General features: G+C 49.5%; 1 protein-coding gene across 3 annotated transcripts in view; it reads right to left on the reverse strand.

The window, feature by feature from the left end:
- INPP5D (inositol polyphosphate-5-phosphatase D) overlaps positions 1-16,237 on the reverse strand; it is a 139,076-nt gene that overhangs the window by 82,380 nt on the left and 40,459 nt on the right. For all 3 annotated transcript variants that reach the window (XM_020972102.2, XM_020972103.2, XM_020972101.2), the window contains exons 4-5: positions 6,549-6,699; positions 3,175-3,346 (exon numbers count right to left, since the gene is read on the reverse strand). In XM_020972102.2, coding sequence (XP_020827761.1) covers positions 3,175-3,346; positions 6,549-6,699 — 323 coding nt within the window. The remainder of the gene's footprint in view (positions 1-3,174; positions 3,347-6,548; positions 6,700-16,237) is intronic.

The following is a 16,237-nucleotide window of genomic DNA, read 5'->3' on the forward strand; positions in this document are numbered from 1 at the left end:
CTGGTTCACTGACACATTGCCTTTAGTCCTTGCAATGGTCCTTTTGTCCTGGTCTGGGAGGGAGAACTTGTGACAAATGGGGGGGTCAAAGAGACAAAATGATGGTTTGTAACCCCAGAACTTGGCATTTGCCTAGCAAACAGTAAGCACTTAATAAATGCTCTTGACCTGACTTAATTATCCCAACAGTGGGTCACATTTTTCTTCAGCAGCCTTAGAGCATTTTAAATTATATTATTTTGACCTTATGGCTGTGCTGTTTTTTGATGGCTTATTCCGTGTGTTCATGCCGTGCCTGCTATGGGTCTACAAGATCATCAAAAGCAGAAGGCATGTCTCTTTTCCCCTCTGGGTACTCCATAGAAGGCTTGAAGCACAGCAGGTGCTCTGCAAACACAGGCTGGCTGGCAGCACGGTGGCTAGATGAATGGCTAGTTGCATGGATAGCGGGACAGATGGCAGTTGAAGAGTTACATGGATGGATAATGATAATAACAAGCGCTTTATTTATTTATTATTTATTTATTTATTTGTCAAGTACTTTAAGGTTTGCAAAGTTTTTACGTACGTTATCTCATTTGTTCTCTGTAACAACCCTGGGAGGTAGATGTTATTATTGTCCCCATGTTTTCAGATGAGGAAACTGAGGCCAAGGGGGGTTGAATGACTTGCCCATGGTCACACATGTAGTGAGTAGCTGAGGCAGGATTTGAACTCGGGTTTTCCTGACTCCAAGACTGCGCCACCTAGCTGCCTGGATGGATGGAGAGCAGTGAATCATCACAGCACAGGAGGGTAGTGTGTGATGGCCACTGACAGGGCATATAAAGGGAGACCCAGGAGCTGGCGATTCTGAAAATGGCCCATTGTCACTCCAATAGGAAAAGGAAATCCAAGAGACACAGAGGAGTGAGAGCCAGGTCCAAGGATCTCTGACCTCTGAGGACAGGAAAGGGGTGACGGGAGTGGTCAGCGCAGAAGCCTAGGGGCGTTGGGATAATCGTGCGACTAAAAAGTGTTTCCTGAACACTTTGTTGTGGACCCAATGATAGATGCATCCTGGTGGACAGCTCCTCCCCATAGGACCCCTGAGACAACAGAAGTCCCTGGGTTCCAGTAGCTTCTCTGCGTGGGACATGGTGGGGAGGAAAGAGACTTCATCGGTGGCATAGCGTATCCTTCCTGACTCCATCCCTCATAGTAGCAAATGGGACCCCACACAAGGTCCCCACCCCAGCCACTGGCTGCTCCTTGGTCAGGGAAGGACTAGGAGGGGCTGATGCCAATCAGCTGCCACCCTCTCCCGGGCCTCAGCAACCAGACTGTCACCACAAACCCAAGGCTAGGGAAGGCCGCTTGGTTGATGGAATGAGTCCTGACACGAAATCTCATTTCTATAAACTGGTATTTTTATTCCATGAAGCAAAAGTATTCTGAGAAGTATACAGAGAAGGTAAGATAAAACATACAGAAAGCTGTTTTCTGGGCCCTAAGGTGGTTTCATGGAAACTGGGAGTTTATCACTGACTTTGTCATTAATTCAGAAGCTAGGATTCATAGCTATGCACCATGAGCCTGGATGTTGAGCTGCAGAAGCAGACAGTAGATGGGCACTGGATTGGAGTCAGAAGACCCTTCCCAGCTGTGTGACCTGGGACAAGTCACTTATTACTGTGCCTCAGTTTCCCTCATCTGAACATGAAATTGAAAGAGTTGGATTCCATGGCCTCTGAGTCCTTTCCATTTCAAAATCTATGACCCCTGACTTTAGCCCCACAAATGGTGGCTTGGTTTATGGGGTTGAAGCTGCTGGCCAAAATGGGATCTCTTCCCCCTCTGAACTCAGAACACTTCTTCCTGCAGTGGTTTGGCCTCAGCCTATGAATACTTCCTGGTGATGTCCCCTGTGTTGTCTTGGGTTGGTGTGCCCTGCAGAGAGTCCACGGGTGTCTGTAACAAAAGCTGTGCCCCCACCGAGGGTGAGGAGACATGTGGGGTGAGCCCCACAGCCCAATTCAAAAGGCCCTGATGTTCCAGCTGACAAATTCCCATCCAGAGCTCCTGGATGTCATTATCTCTGTCCTTGTCCTGGTGAATGCAGCCTCAGTCATAGGATTAGGGGATCTCAGAGGCCACCTGTCCAGCCCCTGAGTCCTGTGCAGACTAACTTGCCCAAGGCCACACAGGTAGTAAGCGTCAGAGGCAGGATTTGAATCCAGGCACCAACTCTAAGGTCAGGACTCTTTCTCAGGTACCACCAAACCTGTCTTGCAGGGTTTTGGGAAGAAAGCACTTTGCAGGCCTTATAATACTGTGAGTTATTAATGTTATTGTTGTTGTTATTATGACTATTTCCCATTTGTTTATTGGCAGCCTCTGTCCCACTCTGGGTCAGGCCAAGCCGGCCCCTTTTGGTTCCCCCAGGACACTGGTGGGTCACAGGTGGTTCTGACCTGTGGCTCCTCACACTTCCCTGCCTTCCCGTGGTGGGTCACGGGTGGTTCTGTGGTGGGTCACAGGTGGTTCTGACCTGTGGCTCCTCACACTTCCCAGCCTTCACGTGGTGGGTCACAGGTGGTTCTGACTTGTGGCTCCTCACACTTCCAGGCCTTCCCTGTGGTGGGTCATGGGTGGTTCTGACCTGTGGCTCCTCACACTTCCCTGCCTTCATGTAGTGGGTCACAGGTGGTTCTAACCTGTGGCTCCTCACACTTCCCAGCCTTCTGTATCTGTTCCTCAGGTCTAGCGAATGAGCCTCTATCCCTGACCTTTCTGGCCCTGTCTTAGAAGAAGCCTCAGCTAGCCAGCTCCTCACCTCCCCCTGCCCCAGTCCCAAACAGGTAACAGGCTTAACATTTAGTGCCTTGAGGGCAGAGGCCATTCAAATGCTTTTTTCCATATCCCTCACAGCCCTTCCCACAATGCCTTGCCCATCATAGGTGGTCAGCAAACATTCCTTGAGTGAATACGTGAGCACTTGTTGAATGACTGCATACGTGAAGGAATGATTTCTGGTCTAAGTTCTGGGGCAGCTTTGAGGGGAGAGGGACCGTGAGAGCTCCGATATACTGGACTCCAATATCTGCTCCCTCTGGGCTTGCTGAGGCTGGTTTTCTGAGAACCACCACTGCATCCCTCCCCCTCCCCCCCCCCCCCCCCGGGACAAGAACTCACCCAGTGGCGTCCAGGCCTTGCAGGCGCTGAAGCAGCGTCTCAGACAGAGATGACGCGCTGTGTTCCATGACTCGGGGATTATCGGCGGGAAGGGCGACTTCCTTGGCCTCACCTGAGCCTGATGCTGGGGGAAGATTCCTGGGCGGCAGCTCGGGTGGTGAGATGAAGAATTCTGTTCCAGGGAAGAAGGCAGAAGGTTGTTTTGGCTGAGGCTGAAGGCTCAGCTCGGCACATTCTCCGTGCCTTTAGAAAAGCTGCCTGCAGTGTTAGCTGTCTCTCATCCTGGAGCTCCCCCCACATTAGGATAGAAGATACTAGATGACAGGCCAGGGCCCTCTGGCTTTGTACCCTCACAGCCTGGCACAGAACAGGCCCTTGACAAATGCTGGTTGGATCATCGCTCCCCTCTTCCTCTTTTCCCATTCTTTATCTCCTCTCTCCTCCCTCTGCCTCCCATGGTGCCCTTGGCCTTGCTCAAAGCCCTCAGAGGAGAACAGACGACCCCTAACTTGGAAATTAAGATGGGGTGCTCTACCCCCATGAGAGGACACCCATGACTCAAACTGAAAAGGGGGAATTAACTCAGATCTCGCTGGACATTTTCCATCCTCCCTGAAGCATGAATGTGTGGAAACCACCACCACTCACCATCTCAAGGAAACAGGACTTCCCTTCCCCAACCAGCTCCCAGACACCCAGATTCTTGTGCCCTGAGAGAGGCCCCCCAGAGCGTGGCCAGTGTAATTCCCATGTGGTAAAGTGGTTCGGGAGAGCCAGTCCCCTATGCCACGGGACCCAGCCACGGCTCTCAAGGTGGGTCTTTGGTTAGATTGCTCTCTAAAGAAGTGGGGTGAGTTTGTCTCTCCTGGTCTAGGGTTCCAAGGAGCACCATAACTCACTGAGCCTGAGAGATAGACGGATGGGCAGTCTCTGGAGAAGCTCTGAATAGAGCATGACACACATTCTACCGGTGTAGGCAGAAACCACAGACATTCAGCCCTCGGCAATAGCACCTGAATGTAATTTGGGCACACTTTTCTTTCTGAGTGGAGACTCTGGCCACAAGATGAAGTCACTTTCCTGGTCTTGTTGGAAAGCATCATGGAGGGGGAGGCAGGTCTGTATCTAGCCATCAGCAGATGGGCTGGACATCACCAGAACTGGAGGTTGTGGCCGGCAGTTCAGAATGACTCACTGCCCTTCTGGAGGCAGCTTAACAGATCACTGGGTAGGAGGGGAGGCTGCCGGCTCCTGGGGCCCTCCAAAGAGGGTTAAAGGATCTGATGGTGTAGAAGAAGGCTGTCCAGGCGTCCTGCTTTGAGTCCCGGCTGGGCCATCTTGGGTCAGCCATGCCATTTCTCTACATCTCAGTCTCCTCACCTGTAAACTGAGGGGCTGAACTAACTGATGTCTACAACCCCTTTTCAGTTCTAACCATGGACCTCCAAAGCCACAGGAAAGCTCAGGTCAGGAAGAGCGTGACCCAGGGCCAGATGTTCTCATCCCTAGAGAAAATGTGGAAGAGGAAAGGAGGTAAAGAGGAGGGGGCAGTAGGACCCAGAGGAACATCTCCAGGCCCAAAGGATCTGCAGATGCGAGTGCTGGGCCGTGGCCAGTGAGCTCCTGGAGAATCCAAGCTGGGTAAATGCCCCAGTGCTCAAAAGAGAAAAGTGAGTGGAAGGTAAATGGAACATGCTGTAGAGATAAGTTACCTAGATTTTAGCGAAGCATTTGAGGAAGTCTCCTATGCTATCCTTATGGAAAACCTGGGGAGATGTGGCATATTTGACAGTACAAGTATATGGCTTAGGAACTGGGTAAATGGCTGAACTCAAAGAACGGTCAGGTTCGATGTCTGTTTGGCAAGTGGCCTGGCACACGGGGGGAGTGCCCCAGGGATCTCTGCGTGGCCCTGCCTTGGCTGACATGACTGTAAATGACTTGGATAAAGGCCTGGACGGCATGCTCATCAGGCTTGCAGAGGGCATTGGATGGCCACCACAGTGGAGCAGGGACAGTTACTGCACTGGAGGAGGGATGGCCGCCACCCTGGAGGACAGCTGGGATTCAAACATATCCTAACAGGCTCAATCTAATAAGGAGGAATTGAATAGGGGGACACATGACACCTTTTAGCTGGGTTCAAAAAACCATCTTCACAAGCATGAGATGGGGGAGGCAGGGCTAGACAGCAGTTTGTCTGGAAAGGATCTGGGGGTCTTAGTGGACTTCCAGGTCAACAGCATAATATGGCAGTCCAGAAAGCTAGTGTAATCTTAGCCCATAATAATAATGATAACAACTAGCTTTGATATGGCTTTAAGATTGGCAAAACACTACAAATATTATCTCATTTGATTCTCACGACAACCCTGGGAGGAAGGTTCTATTATTCCCATTTTATAGTTGAGGAAGCTGAGGTAGGTTGAGGTGAAGTGACTTGCCCGGGGTCACACATCTAGTAAGTGTCTGAGGCTGGACTTGAACTCAAGTCCTCCTGACTCCAGGCCTGGTGCTCTAACCACTGAGCCTCCTCCCTGTTAAGAAAGGCAGAGTTTCAGAGAGTAAGATGATATCCCTCCTGCACTCTGCGATGGGAGACGTTCTTTTCAGTTCTGGGTACCACAATTTAGGAAAGATATTGATAGGATGGATATATGGAGGATGTTGGGGGTGGGGTGGGAATCAAGATATTTGGAGGATCATAGCAGCCTAGATTTTGAGCTTAAGGGGCATTAGAGACCACTGAGTCCAAACTCTCATGTTACAGCTAAGGAAACTGAGTCCTAGAAAGTGAAGCAGAAAGCTGAGGGTCTTAGGGGGGACCTGACTCCCAGGCCAGCCTCCTCTCCACTGTGGCACCAGGGGCCTCTGAGAAGGGCCTCCCCTCCTGCCGTCCAGGGGTCGGTTGGAAGAAAAGGCGGGGTTCAGTCTGGAGAAGAGGAGATGATGAGGATGATGGGCTTCTAGACTTGTCCCTTCTGTCCCCAGAGCACACAAAACTGGGAGCCCCAGCAAGCAGCACTGATCGGTGACCATCTCTGGAGGCAGAGGACCTGGGTTCCAATCCAACTTGGTCACTTACTGTCTGGGTGACTTTGCACAAGACATTCAATTTCCCTGGGCCTCAGTTTCTTTCTCTATAAAATGAAGGCACTGGACTACTATATGAGCTCTGAGGCCCTTTCCGGATCTCTGTTCTTAAGTTGCTTAGCTAGTCTAGGCCTCAGTTTCCACAGCTGTCCAGGGGCTGGCCTCGAGGCCCCTTCTGGCTGGGAGATTCTGGGGTTCAGGACTGACTTTGGCAGCATTCTCCTTGAAGCCACAGAGAGAGAGAGAGAGCCTCCTTTGGGGACTGTCCTCCCTTCTCTTACCTGTTTCCTCCTCCAGCTCGTCTCCGGCATCTTCTTCTTCTAGTGGGACAGGATACTGCAGATGGGTCACCAGGCCCATGTTCTCCTTCTTGTAGAACTCTATGAGCTGGTCCAGGCTGGTGAAGAACCTGACTGGGACCCCTTCAGATGCCTGAGGACAGACCCCCGCCCAAAAAGAGTCACTTTAAAAGATGGTTTGACCTGAGCGCCTTGCCCTGGGACGGGACTGCCCTCCCACACTGAAGTGGGTGGCTAGGCTGGCAGGGGCCTCCACTGGCCACTGGGCCCACCTTTCCCACTCCCCAGCACCCACTCACAGGCGTGGGGAAGACTTCCCTCCCACCCCCTCCAACCTGCAAAGTCAGACCGAAGCTGTGGTTGCCTTTGCAAGTCCCCTGACAAATTTGCCCAAGGGCTAGTTTCACTTCTAGCTTGTTGGCTGGCTGGGGCAGGTCTTGGGGTGGGGGTGGGAGGTGGTGGTGGCAGTGGAGCCTAGGGGAGAGAGGGCTGCCCTGGAAGTGAGGAAACATGGGTTTGAATCCTGCTCAAGTCACCTTTATGCTCTGAGCCTCAGTCTCCCTATCTGTAAAATAGGACAAGAGGCCTGCCTCTCGAAGAGACCTCTGTGGGGAGAGGGTTTTGTAAGCTTCATTGAAATGGGAGCAACAATTCTTTTTATAAAAATCCCAAAGCATAAAGAATGCTCTAAGTCCCAGGAGACCCTCTTCTTCTTTCTTGGGGTCACAGCAGGAGCACCTGAACCAATTCAGTGAGTGTTTACTAAGCATCTAAGGGGCAGTGTGGCTTCTCAAATAGAGAACTTGCCTCAGAACCAGAAGATGGGGATTCATACTCTTCTGGGCTGAGGCTGGTATGGGGGTGTGAACCCAGATCCCCTTCCTCCAAATTCAGTGTTCTTTCCCCAAGCCAGGCAGCCACTGAAGGAAGGATCAGAGGTGAAGAAGAGACCCTCGGGCAATTAAGATAAAAACTTCAGGGAGGGTACTCTTACACTGGTGGAGGGACTTTCCTCATATGAGAGTTCCCTATCCCAGTGAAGTCGTGAGGTCTAGTCTAGTCCGAGTGGCTGGTCAAGTCACCAACATTTATTATGGGCCAGGCTCATGCTAAGGGCTAGGCCCTGGGCTAAATACTGACTTGGTAACTCTAGAAGGTGTGAGAGAATAGGAAGGAATACTGAGTGGCCCCAGTGTCTAAGGACACAGAAATCAGGCATCTTCAACACTGATTTATAGGACACACATCAACGGGGCACTTTCTCCATGCTAGGTATGGTGCTAGGTGCTGGGATTAGAGAGATAAATGTGAAACATTCCCTGCCCTCAGGGATCTTCCACTCTACTGGGGTTGGGGGGGGTGTACAGATGGGCCATACCAAGTACACAGAGAAGGGAATACCCCAAAGGGGTTATGAAGAACTGGGCAGGGGGGTCAGAGAAAGGTTCCTGGAGGGGGTGAGTCAAGGCTCACAAGAGCAGCCCAAGAAGCAAAAGTAGGGAAGGAGTGCCTTCCAGGAATGGGAGACCAGTCTAGGCAAAGGTTTGGAGGATGGGACTCTGAGTGAGGTCCAGCGAGTGGACCATTTCACTCAACTCTCTTGCCTTTCAGGTTTCTGGAGCCAGCAGGAAGCAGTGCAATGAATCATCACAGTAGTATTGGGTCCTACAGGCACTGTGGGGAAGTGGATAGGTCACTGTGCTTCAAGCCAGGAAGACGTGTTCAAATCCTGTTTGAGAGACTGACTGGCACTGTGACCCTGAGCAAGTCACCTAAACGCTCTATATGCCTCACTCCTTGTTTAGAAAATGAAGGGGGTGGACTCCCGGCGTGCAAAGCCCGTTCCAGCTAAAAATCAAGCGACTGCTCGGTCACTTCCTGGCTATGTGACTCTGGGCATGTATCTCTGAACCTCAGTTTCCTTATCTGCAAGATGGGGCTAGTAATAGCACCCACCTCCCAGAGTGGTTGTGGGAAACGGATGAGATGTGAAGGGAGCCCTTTGCACACCTTGGAGCATTACATGGTTCCCAGTTACGATGGTTATCTTTGGGTCTTCTTGAGTTCTGCAGGGTCCACAGCCCTAGGGCTGGAAGGGATTTCATCGACCATCCAGTCCAGGCCATCATGAAACAGGCTCATGGCAATGGGAGGTTACTTGGCCAAGTTAACGCAGGTAGGAAGAGGCAAAGCTGGACTGGAACCCAGATCAGAGTCCCAGCTTTCGAGCCGGAAGGGGCCTTTGAGGCCATCTTGCCCAACCTCTCATTTTACAGATAAGGAAATGGAGACCTGGGAGGGGAGGTTCCTTGCCCAAAGTCACATGGGTAGCAAGTGTCAGAGGCAAGATTTGAACCCAGATCTTTTGACTCCAAGAACCTATAAACATGGCTTCTGAAATCCCTTCCAGGAGTTCTAAATATGTAATCCAGTTGCCTTATACTTGTTCATTGCTAGCCTGGGAAATGAGGGAGCTTGTACCATTTTGCTTTTTCCTAGGATGATGGCAAGACTGCCTCTCTGAGACTCAGTTTGTCGATGTGTAAAACGGTAATAATCATAGCACTGACCTCACAGGCTGTGTGAACAACAAATGAGATAATGGACGAAAAAGTGCTTTGCCCATTTTAAAGTGTTAAAGAACATCAGCTATTTAAAAAAAACCCATCAGCTACTGCTGGTTTTAAATCCTGGCATTGCCCCAGGTGACCTTGGGTGACATCCCTCCTACCCTCTGCCTCAGTTTCCTCATCCATAAAAATGAGGGAGTCAGACTCGATGAACTCAGATCCCCTCCCAGCTCTAATATCCTGTGGTTCTCTGATTCTGAGATGAAAGGCAAGTAGGGGAGTCAGAGGAAGAAAGCCACAGGGGCAGAGGCGCAGGGGGAAGGAAGTGGGGTGAGTAAGAGCAGACTTCGAAAATTCCTATAAGAAAATGCTGCCTAGTAAAGTGCAGCTGGGAGCTGGTCTCTCCTACATCCTTCTGAGAGTGCTGGGAGGAGACTGTTCCCAAGAACACTCAGGAGCTAGATCCGGGAGGGGGCTCAGAGGCCCTGGAGCCCAAGCCCTAGCCCCTGCACCTCCATCTGCTGCACTGCGGCCTCTGTGCTCCAAAGGGAGCATCTCGGGGGATCAGCAGGGCCCTCCTGCAGCAGGGAGGACCCCAGGCTGAGCCTGGGAGAGAGTCAAGGACTCGAATGGCCAGAGGGGAGGAGGAAATGCACTTGCACAAATACACGTTGCGTGAGAGGAGCAGCAATAAGTTTGATTTTAGTGGACAGAAGGGAGGAATGTGTGAGGAGGCTGGAAAGCCTGTTTGGAGGCAGACCGCAAAGGGGCACTTCATAAAGTCACGGCAAGTCAGCAAGCATTTATGAAGTGTTTACTGTGTCCTGAATACTGCGCTAAGTCCTGGGAATACAGATATAAGCAGGAAGAAGGACAGTGCCTGCTCACAAGGAGATCCTATTCTCATGAGTAACGTTCAACAGTCACACTGAGCCCAGGGGCACCTGTCATGTGGTGAAGGAGTATTCCTGCTAAACCACTTTTTGGTTAGAAAGCCCATAAGTACGTTCAGAAATTAAATCTTGCAAGTGTGAGAATTCATTTCACCAAGGCCGACAGCAACTTGAAACTTCTGTGGGCCTCAGTTTCCTCACATGGAAAATGAGGGGGTTGAATTTCTGTTGTCTGTTTCAGTTCTGAATCTGTGGTAGAATTGCTAGGACTCAGCAACTGGCTAAATAGGAGGTGACGATCACCCCAATATCACAAATGTCGAAGTGCCCCAGGTGAAAATAATGAAGAGACAAGGCTGGAATTCATTTGTGCATGCATGCGTGTGTGTATATACAGTTTTAGACATGAGAATTTTGAGGTGCTGTTGGGATAACCAAGGGGTGATGCTCTGCAGACAGATGGAAATATGGGTCAGGACCTGGAAAAGGGAGGCCAGGGATGGTGATGTGAGCTGAAGGAGAGGATTGTTTCATTTTTCTCTTTGTGTTTCCAGTACCTGGCCCAGTGCCTGCTTTGTGGTAGGTGCTTAACCTATACTCATTGACGCTATCTATAGGCATATGAAAAAATGCTCCAAATCACTAATAATTCAAGAAAGCAAACTAAAGCATCTCTGAGGTTTTGCCTTATGTCCATCAGATTGGCAAGGCTAACAGGAAAGGGAAAATGACAGATGTTGGCACGGCTTCAGGAAAACAGGCATGGTGTTGCCCAGCTGGCAGAGTTGTGAACTGGTCCAGCCTTTCTAGAGAGCAGCCTAGAACCTCAAAGGCTCTGAAACTGTATGTATCCTTTGACCCAGTGATGGCACTGCTAGGCTTATACCCCCAGAAACCAAAGAAAGAGGAAAATGACCCTAATGTACAAAAACATAGTAGCTCTTGTTATAGCAAAGAACTGGAAACTAATGGGACGCCCATAAGTTGGGGAATGGCTAGACAATGTGTGGTATATGTAGGTAAAAGAAGATTGTTGCATCATAAGAAAAGATGAAAATTATGGTTTCAGAGAAGCTTGGAAAAGTTTGTGTGAACTGACGCAGCCTGAAGTGAGCAAAACCAGGAGAACAATTGTTACAGTAACATCAGTGCTGTGAAGACAAACAGCTTCGAAAGACTGAAGAATCCTGAGCTGCGTCGAGGTCCACCAGGACTCCAAAGGACTCATGGTGAGGACTGCTCCCTACTGCCTGACAGGGATGGCCTCCAGATGCAAGGAGACAGAGTTTTGGATGTGGCCGATGAGGGGTTTTGGTTTTTTGCTTAACTATCTTACCGAAGTTTTAGTTTTATTTTGGGTGGAAGGGCGGGTGGGGGAGAGAAAAATATACGTATTAGCTGGAAAAATTTAATGCAAAATAAATGCTTGTTGATGACTTGTTTGGAAAATCACCTGCCCAGAGATGGGCTTTGAATCCTGAGAAGTGAATGAGGTCACCACGGGAGAGAGTGTGAAAAGAGAAGAGGGCTAAGGAGAGAGCCGGGGGAACGCTGTTCCTACGGGGTCAGGAGGAGCTCTCAAAGGAGCCAGGGCAGGAGGCAGGAGGACGAGGAGAGCATGGTCTCCGGCTCCAACACGAAGAGAGAGAGAGCAGCCATTCCAGGCCATGAAACAAAGGCACTTACACTTAGCAAGTGCTCATCACCAGCAACTCTTCTGAGGGCAGTTTTCCTAGGGGGGTGGGGAAAATAATAACTGACTTTGAAGTTTGCCCAGCACTTTATATGCATGATCTCACTTAGGATGGAAGTCAGGGAGTCAGGGGCTGAAGAGAAAGTGGGTAGTGAGAAAGTAGAGGCGGCGGGTGGAGGCAAATTTCTCAAAAAAGTTGAGCGGTATGCAAAGTCACAATGACCACGTGATATGAGAAGGCACTGCTCCTTTGCTTCCAGAGTGGAGGACTAGGGGTGTGTGACAGAGCATACATCAGCAGACTTTTGGGATATGTTGTCTAGTTTTGTTAAATGATTTTCCCCTCTTTTTTCTGTTAGAAGACTTGATTCTTAAGGCGGGGGGAGGAGATGGATGTATTGGCAAACGCCGGTGATGTAAAAACAAAAGACAGTGATCAAACTTATTTTTAAAATAGATTTAGCAGGGAAAGAAAAGGGAGACACGAGACCAGAGTCAGGTCAAGGCAACGTTTTCTTTTTAGGACTGGGGACGTAAGTGTGTCTGTAGACAAATGGGAAAGAGCCAATGGAGGGAAAGAGGCAAAAGCCACATGGGGGGAGGGGGGATGGTGGCAGCAAGGTATTGAGGAGGCAGGAGGACATGGATCAAGGACATGTATGTGGGGGGGGGAGGTTATCCTTGGAGAAGGAAACAGATATGATGCCAAGAAGTCTGTTTCCCAAACTGATCAGGGAAAAAGGAAAAGAATCGATAGGTTCTAAAATATTTATAGCCACTCTCATTCTGGTGGCAAAGAACTGGAAGTTGAGAGGATGCCCATCAGTTGGGGAATGGCCGAACCATGATTGTGCTGGAATATTACTGTGCTATAAGAAATGCGGGGGTGGCTTCAGGAAAACGTGAACAGGCCTGCACAAAATAATGCAGAGGAAGCCAAGCAGAACCGAGGGAACTTTGTATGCAATGACCACCATATTGTTCCAAGAGTAACTGTGAATGACTCTAAGCTGTTCTGAGCAACATGAATATTCAAATCAATGACAAAGGACCTATGAAGGAAATGCTATCCACCTCCAGAGACAGAACCTATGTGTGGAGCCATGCGTTGTATGGTTTCACATATATATCTATGTCAGATGTGGGTCTTCTCTAGTGTGGAGCTGGGAGGGAGAAAAGAGACAGCTCAGAGCCCCAATTGTAATGAACTAAATGGGTTAATGAATGAATATATAATTTTTTAGAAGCCCAAGCATATTTTAAGCAGCAGCTAAGTGGATAGAACATCAGGCCTGGAGTCAGGAGGACTTGAGTTCAAATCCAGACTCAGATACTAGCTGTGTGACTCTGGGCAAGTCACTTCACCCTGTTTGCCTCAGTTTCCTTATCTGTAAAATGAGCTGGAGAAGGAAATGACAAACCACTCCAATATCTTTGCTAAAAAGCCCCCAAAGGGGTCATGAAGAGTAGGACATGATTAAAAAGGGACTAAACACGAGCTAGGCTCTGGGGCTACAAAGACAAAAAAAGGCATGAGCACAAAGTCTTCTCCCCAAAGGTGCGGCTGTGGCCCCTTGGGGGTGGGAAGAACCTGCATCTTGCTAATCCTACACAGGCCTCCACCAGGCTGGGCACAACCTGATCGGCAACAGGAGGAGGAAGACACCCCATCCCCCAAGCCCCTGGGTAGAAGAGCCACGGCGATGGAGAGAAAGGTCTGGTGGCTGGCTACCTGGTCCGATTCCCCAGGCTGGGGCGCCTTGAATCTTTCTCCGTTCACCCACCCACAGAGAGGGCTACATTCAGACTCCCCAGGGAGGGGAGGGGAGTAACTGGTAATTTTAGCTTCAGACGTTTACTGCGGTCTTCAAAATGAGGAACTGAAATGGAAGTGGCCCCGGAGGAACAGAAGTCAGCAGGACCAAGTAGAAGTTGGGACTGCAGGCAGGAGGACTTAGCTGCGCACGTGTGCATACATATGCGCATATACATACACACAAAAACGTGCACGCCGTGCACGTGTATGCATGTAGCATGTACATGTGTGCGTGTTGAGCTACATGCCCGTCAACATGCACAGAGCATCAGCCCCCCAACCACAAAGCCTCCGTCTTCGCAATTATCCCTGGAAACTGGGCTTCCTGGGAGACTCAGTGCAAATAGAGCTTGAGCCCTCTTTACGTCATTAGGGAAAGAGGGGAGAGCTGCTAGAGACTCATTTTCTAGTTTCTCCCAGATCTCTGCTCGTAAGGTGAGCATCCCCAGTTGGGTCAAATGAAAGCTTCTTCAGGTTTATTCCCACAGCACTCTTACCTCACTTATTACACACAGAAACACAGTCTCTCTCCCTCCCCTCCCCCTCCCTCTCCCTTCCCTTCCCATTCTCTCTCTCTCTCTCTCTCTCTTCTCTCTCTCTCTCTCTCTCTCTCTCTCTCTCTCTCTCTCTATCCCCCGAGTCGCATCAGTGAGAATTGCCTGTTCTCTTGTTTTCTCTTACATGGACAATTCTGAGCCTATCAACCAGCTGTTATCTTTCCTCTTGTCTGAGAAGACAGAGAGTTTTTAGTATCTTGTGTAGGCCTCATAAGGGGAGAAGCTGGCAGCCAGATGAGAGCATGGCATCTCTAAAATATGACATTGAATATCAGAACACTTCTTCAAGGGCATGGCATCTCATGGGAAATGAGGCAGCCTGGGGCTTCTTTAGGGTCAGAGGACTTAGGCTCAAATCCTGGCTCTCTGCTCCTTACTACATGTGGGACATGGGCAAGTCACTTCATCTCTGGGGCTCCTGTAAGATGAGTGATGAGCATGTGGGAGGTTGGACCAGATGCCCTCGATACCCTCTGGCCCCATGGACTATGACCATAGGCATATACCAAGACACGCCGGGCCATGTCACCCTGCTATGGTGGGCTTCCTTACATATCACACCCCTTCCTGCACTTGGAGATCCAGCCAGACTGGTTTCTAGGTTCTTCACACATGACATCCCATGTCTAGAATGCATTCCCTCATCACCTCTGCATTACAGAATCCCCCTCCTCTTTCAAGCTCAAGCAGCACTTTCTATACCAGGGATTCTTAACCTGGGGTCAAGAACTTGGGTTTTTCCAAAAAATTTGGTAACTATGTTCCAATATAATTGATTTTCTTTGTAATTCTCTGCATTTCTTTTATTCACAGAAAATCATTCATCTGAGAAGAGGCCCATCATAGACTTCATCAGACTGATACCAAAGGGGTCTAGGACACACAAAAGCACCTTGTTCTTCACAAAGCCTCACTCACCCACCCCCAACTACTAGTGCCCTCCCCCCAATCACCTTGTATTTAGTATGTCTTTACATTTATTCTGCATATACTTAATTGTATGATTGTTGTTTCTCCCATTAGCATATAAATTGCTAAAGAGTAGGGAATGTTACATTATTTGTAATCATATCACAACACTTAGTACAGGGCCTGACACATAGTAGGTGCTTATGGATTAATTGATGATGGTATCCTGCAATGATCAAAATGGCACTGGGAAGGGACCTTAGAGATTTTCTAGTTTGATACTCATTTTACAGATGAAGAAACTGAGGCTCGAGATGAAAAATGACTTGTCCATGTTGCAAATCCTCTTCCTCCCCAACAGATTGTAAGTTCCTTGAGGGTAGAGACTATTTCATTTTTTCCCTCTGTATCCCTCTCACCTAGAACTGTAGGTCTTTAATAAACGCTTATTTAATAAAATTGAATTGTCCAAGTTCATAAGGGACTGGAGCTCGAGCCCAAGCCTTCTAACTTTTATAAGATCCTAGATTTTGAGCAGGGAGGGACCTCAGAGCTCACCAAATCCAACCTTGGCACTTTACAGATGAAGACACTGAGGGCTAGGTGACTTGTTCAAAGTCTAGGAGATGAATGGCAGAGCCAGGGTGTCAACCGAAATCCTCTTCCTCCAAATTCAGCTCTTTCACTTGCTTTTCCTCATTAAATCGCTCAGGGACACCTTCTCCGCAGCTCCTACTTAAAGAACTGGCTTCCCATTCTGGAGTGCCTTTGTTTACAGGGCACACGGCAGACCTGGGTGAGCAGCAGTCCAGAGGGAAATGTTTGCTGTGTCTTTAAGGAGATGGGGAAGAAGGGCACGGAGTTATTCTGGAAGTGGAAGTTGGTTCGATGACTACAGTAAAGGCAGCTAGCCCGAGGTTATTTCTGTAAATGGAATGAAGAACTGTGTCCCAGCTGCAGACACCACACCTTCCAAGGACAAGAAGCTGGGGCCAAGCTGTTAGCTGTGAGAACCATGCCAGCCCCCTCCAGCTCAGAGAGGGCACGCTTGGGGAGTCCTCCACTCAAACACGGGTAGAGACGCCCTTGCACGAGGTGAGCAGGACTGGACTGCCCACAGGGCTGGGGGGGTCCATGGTCTACAGAACGATCAGTCCAGTGGCTAGCATTTATTAAACACCTACCGTATACTATGCTTACACAGTTAGTAAGCGTCCTACTAGAGCCTAAGCT

Source organism: Phascolarctos cinereus, unplaced genomic scaffold (genome assembly GCF_003287225.1).
Source record: "Phascolarctos cinereus isolate Bilbo 61053 unplaced genomic scaffold, phaCin_HiC Scaffold_5;HRSCAF=322, whole genome shotgun sequence".
Lineage (NCBI taxonomy): Eukaryota > Metazoa > Chordata > Mammalia > Diprotodontia > Phascolarctidae > Phascolarctos > Phascolarctos cinereus.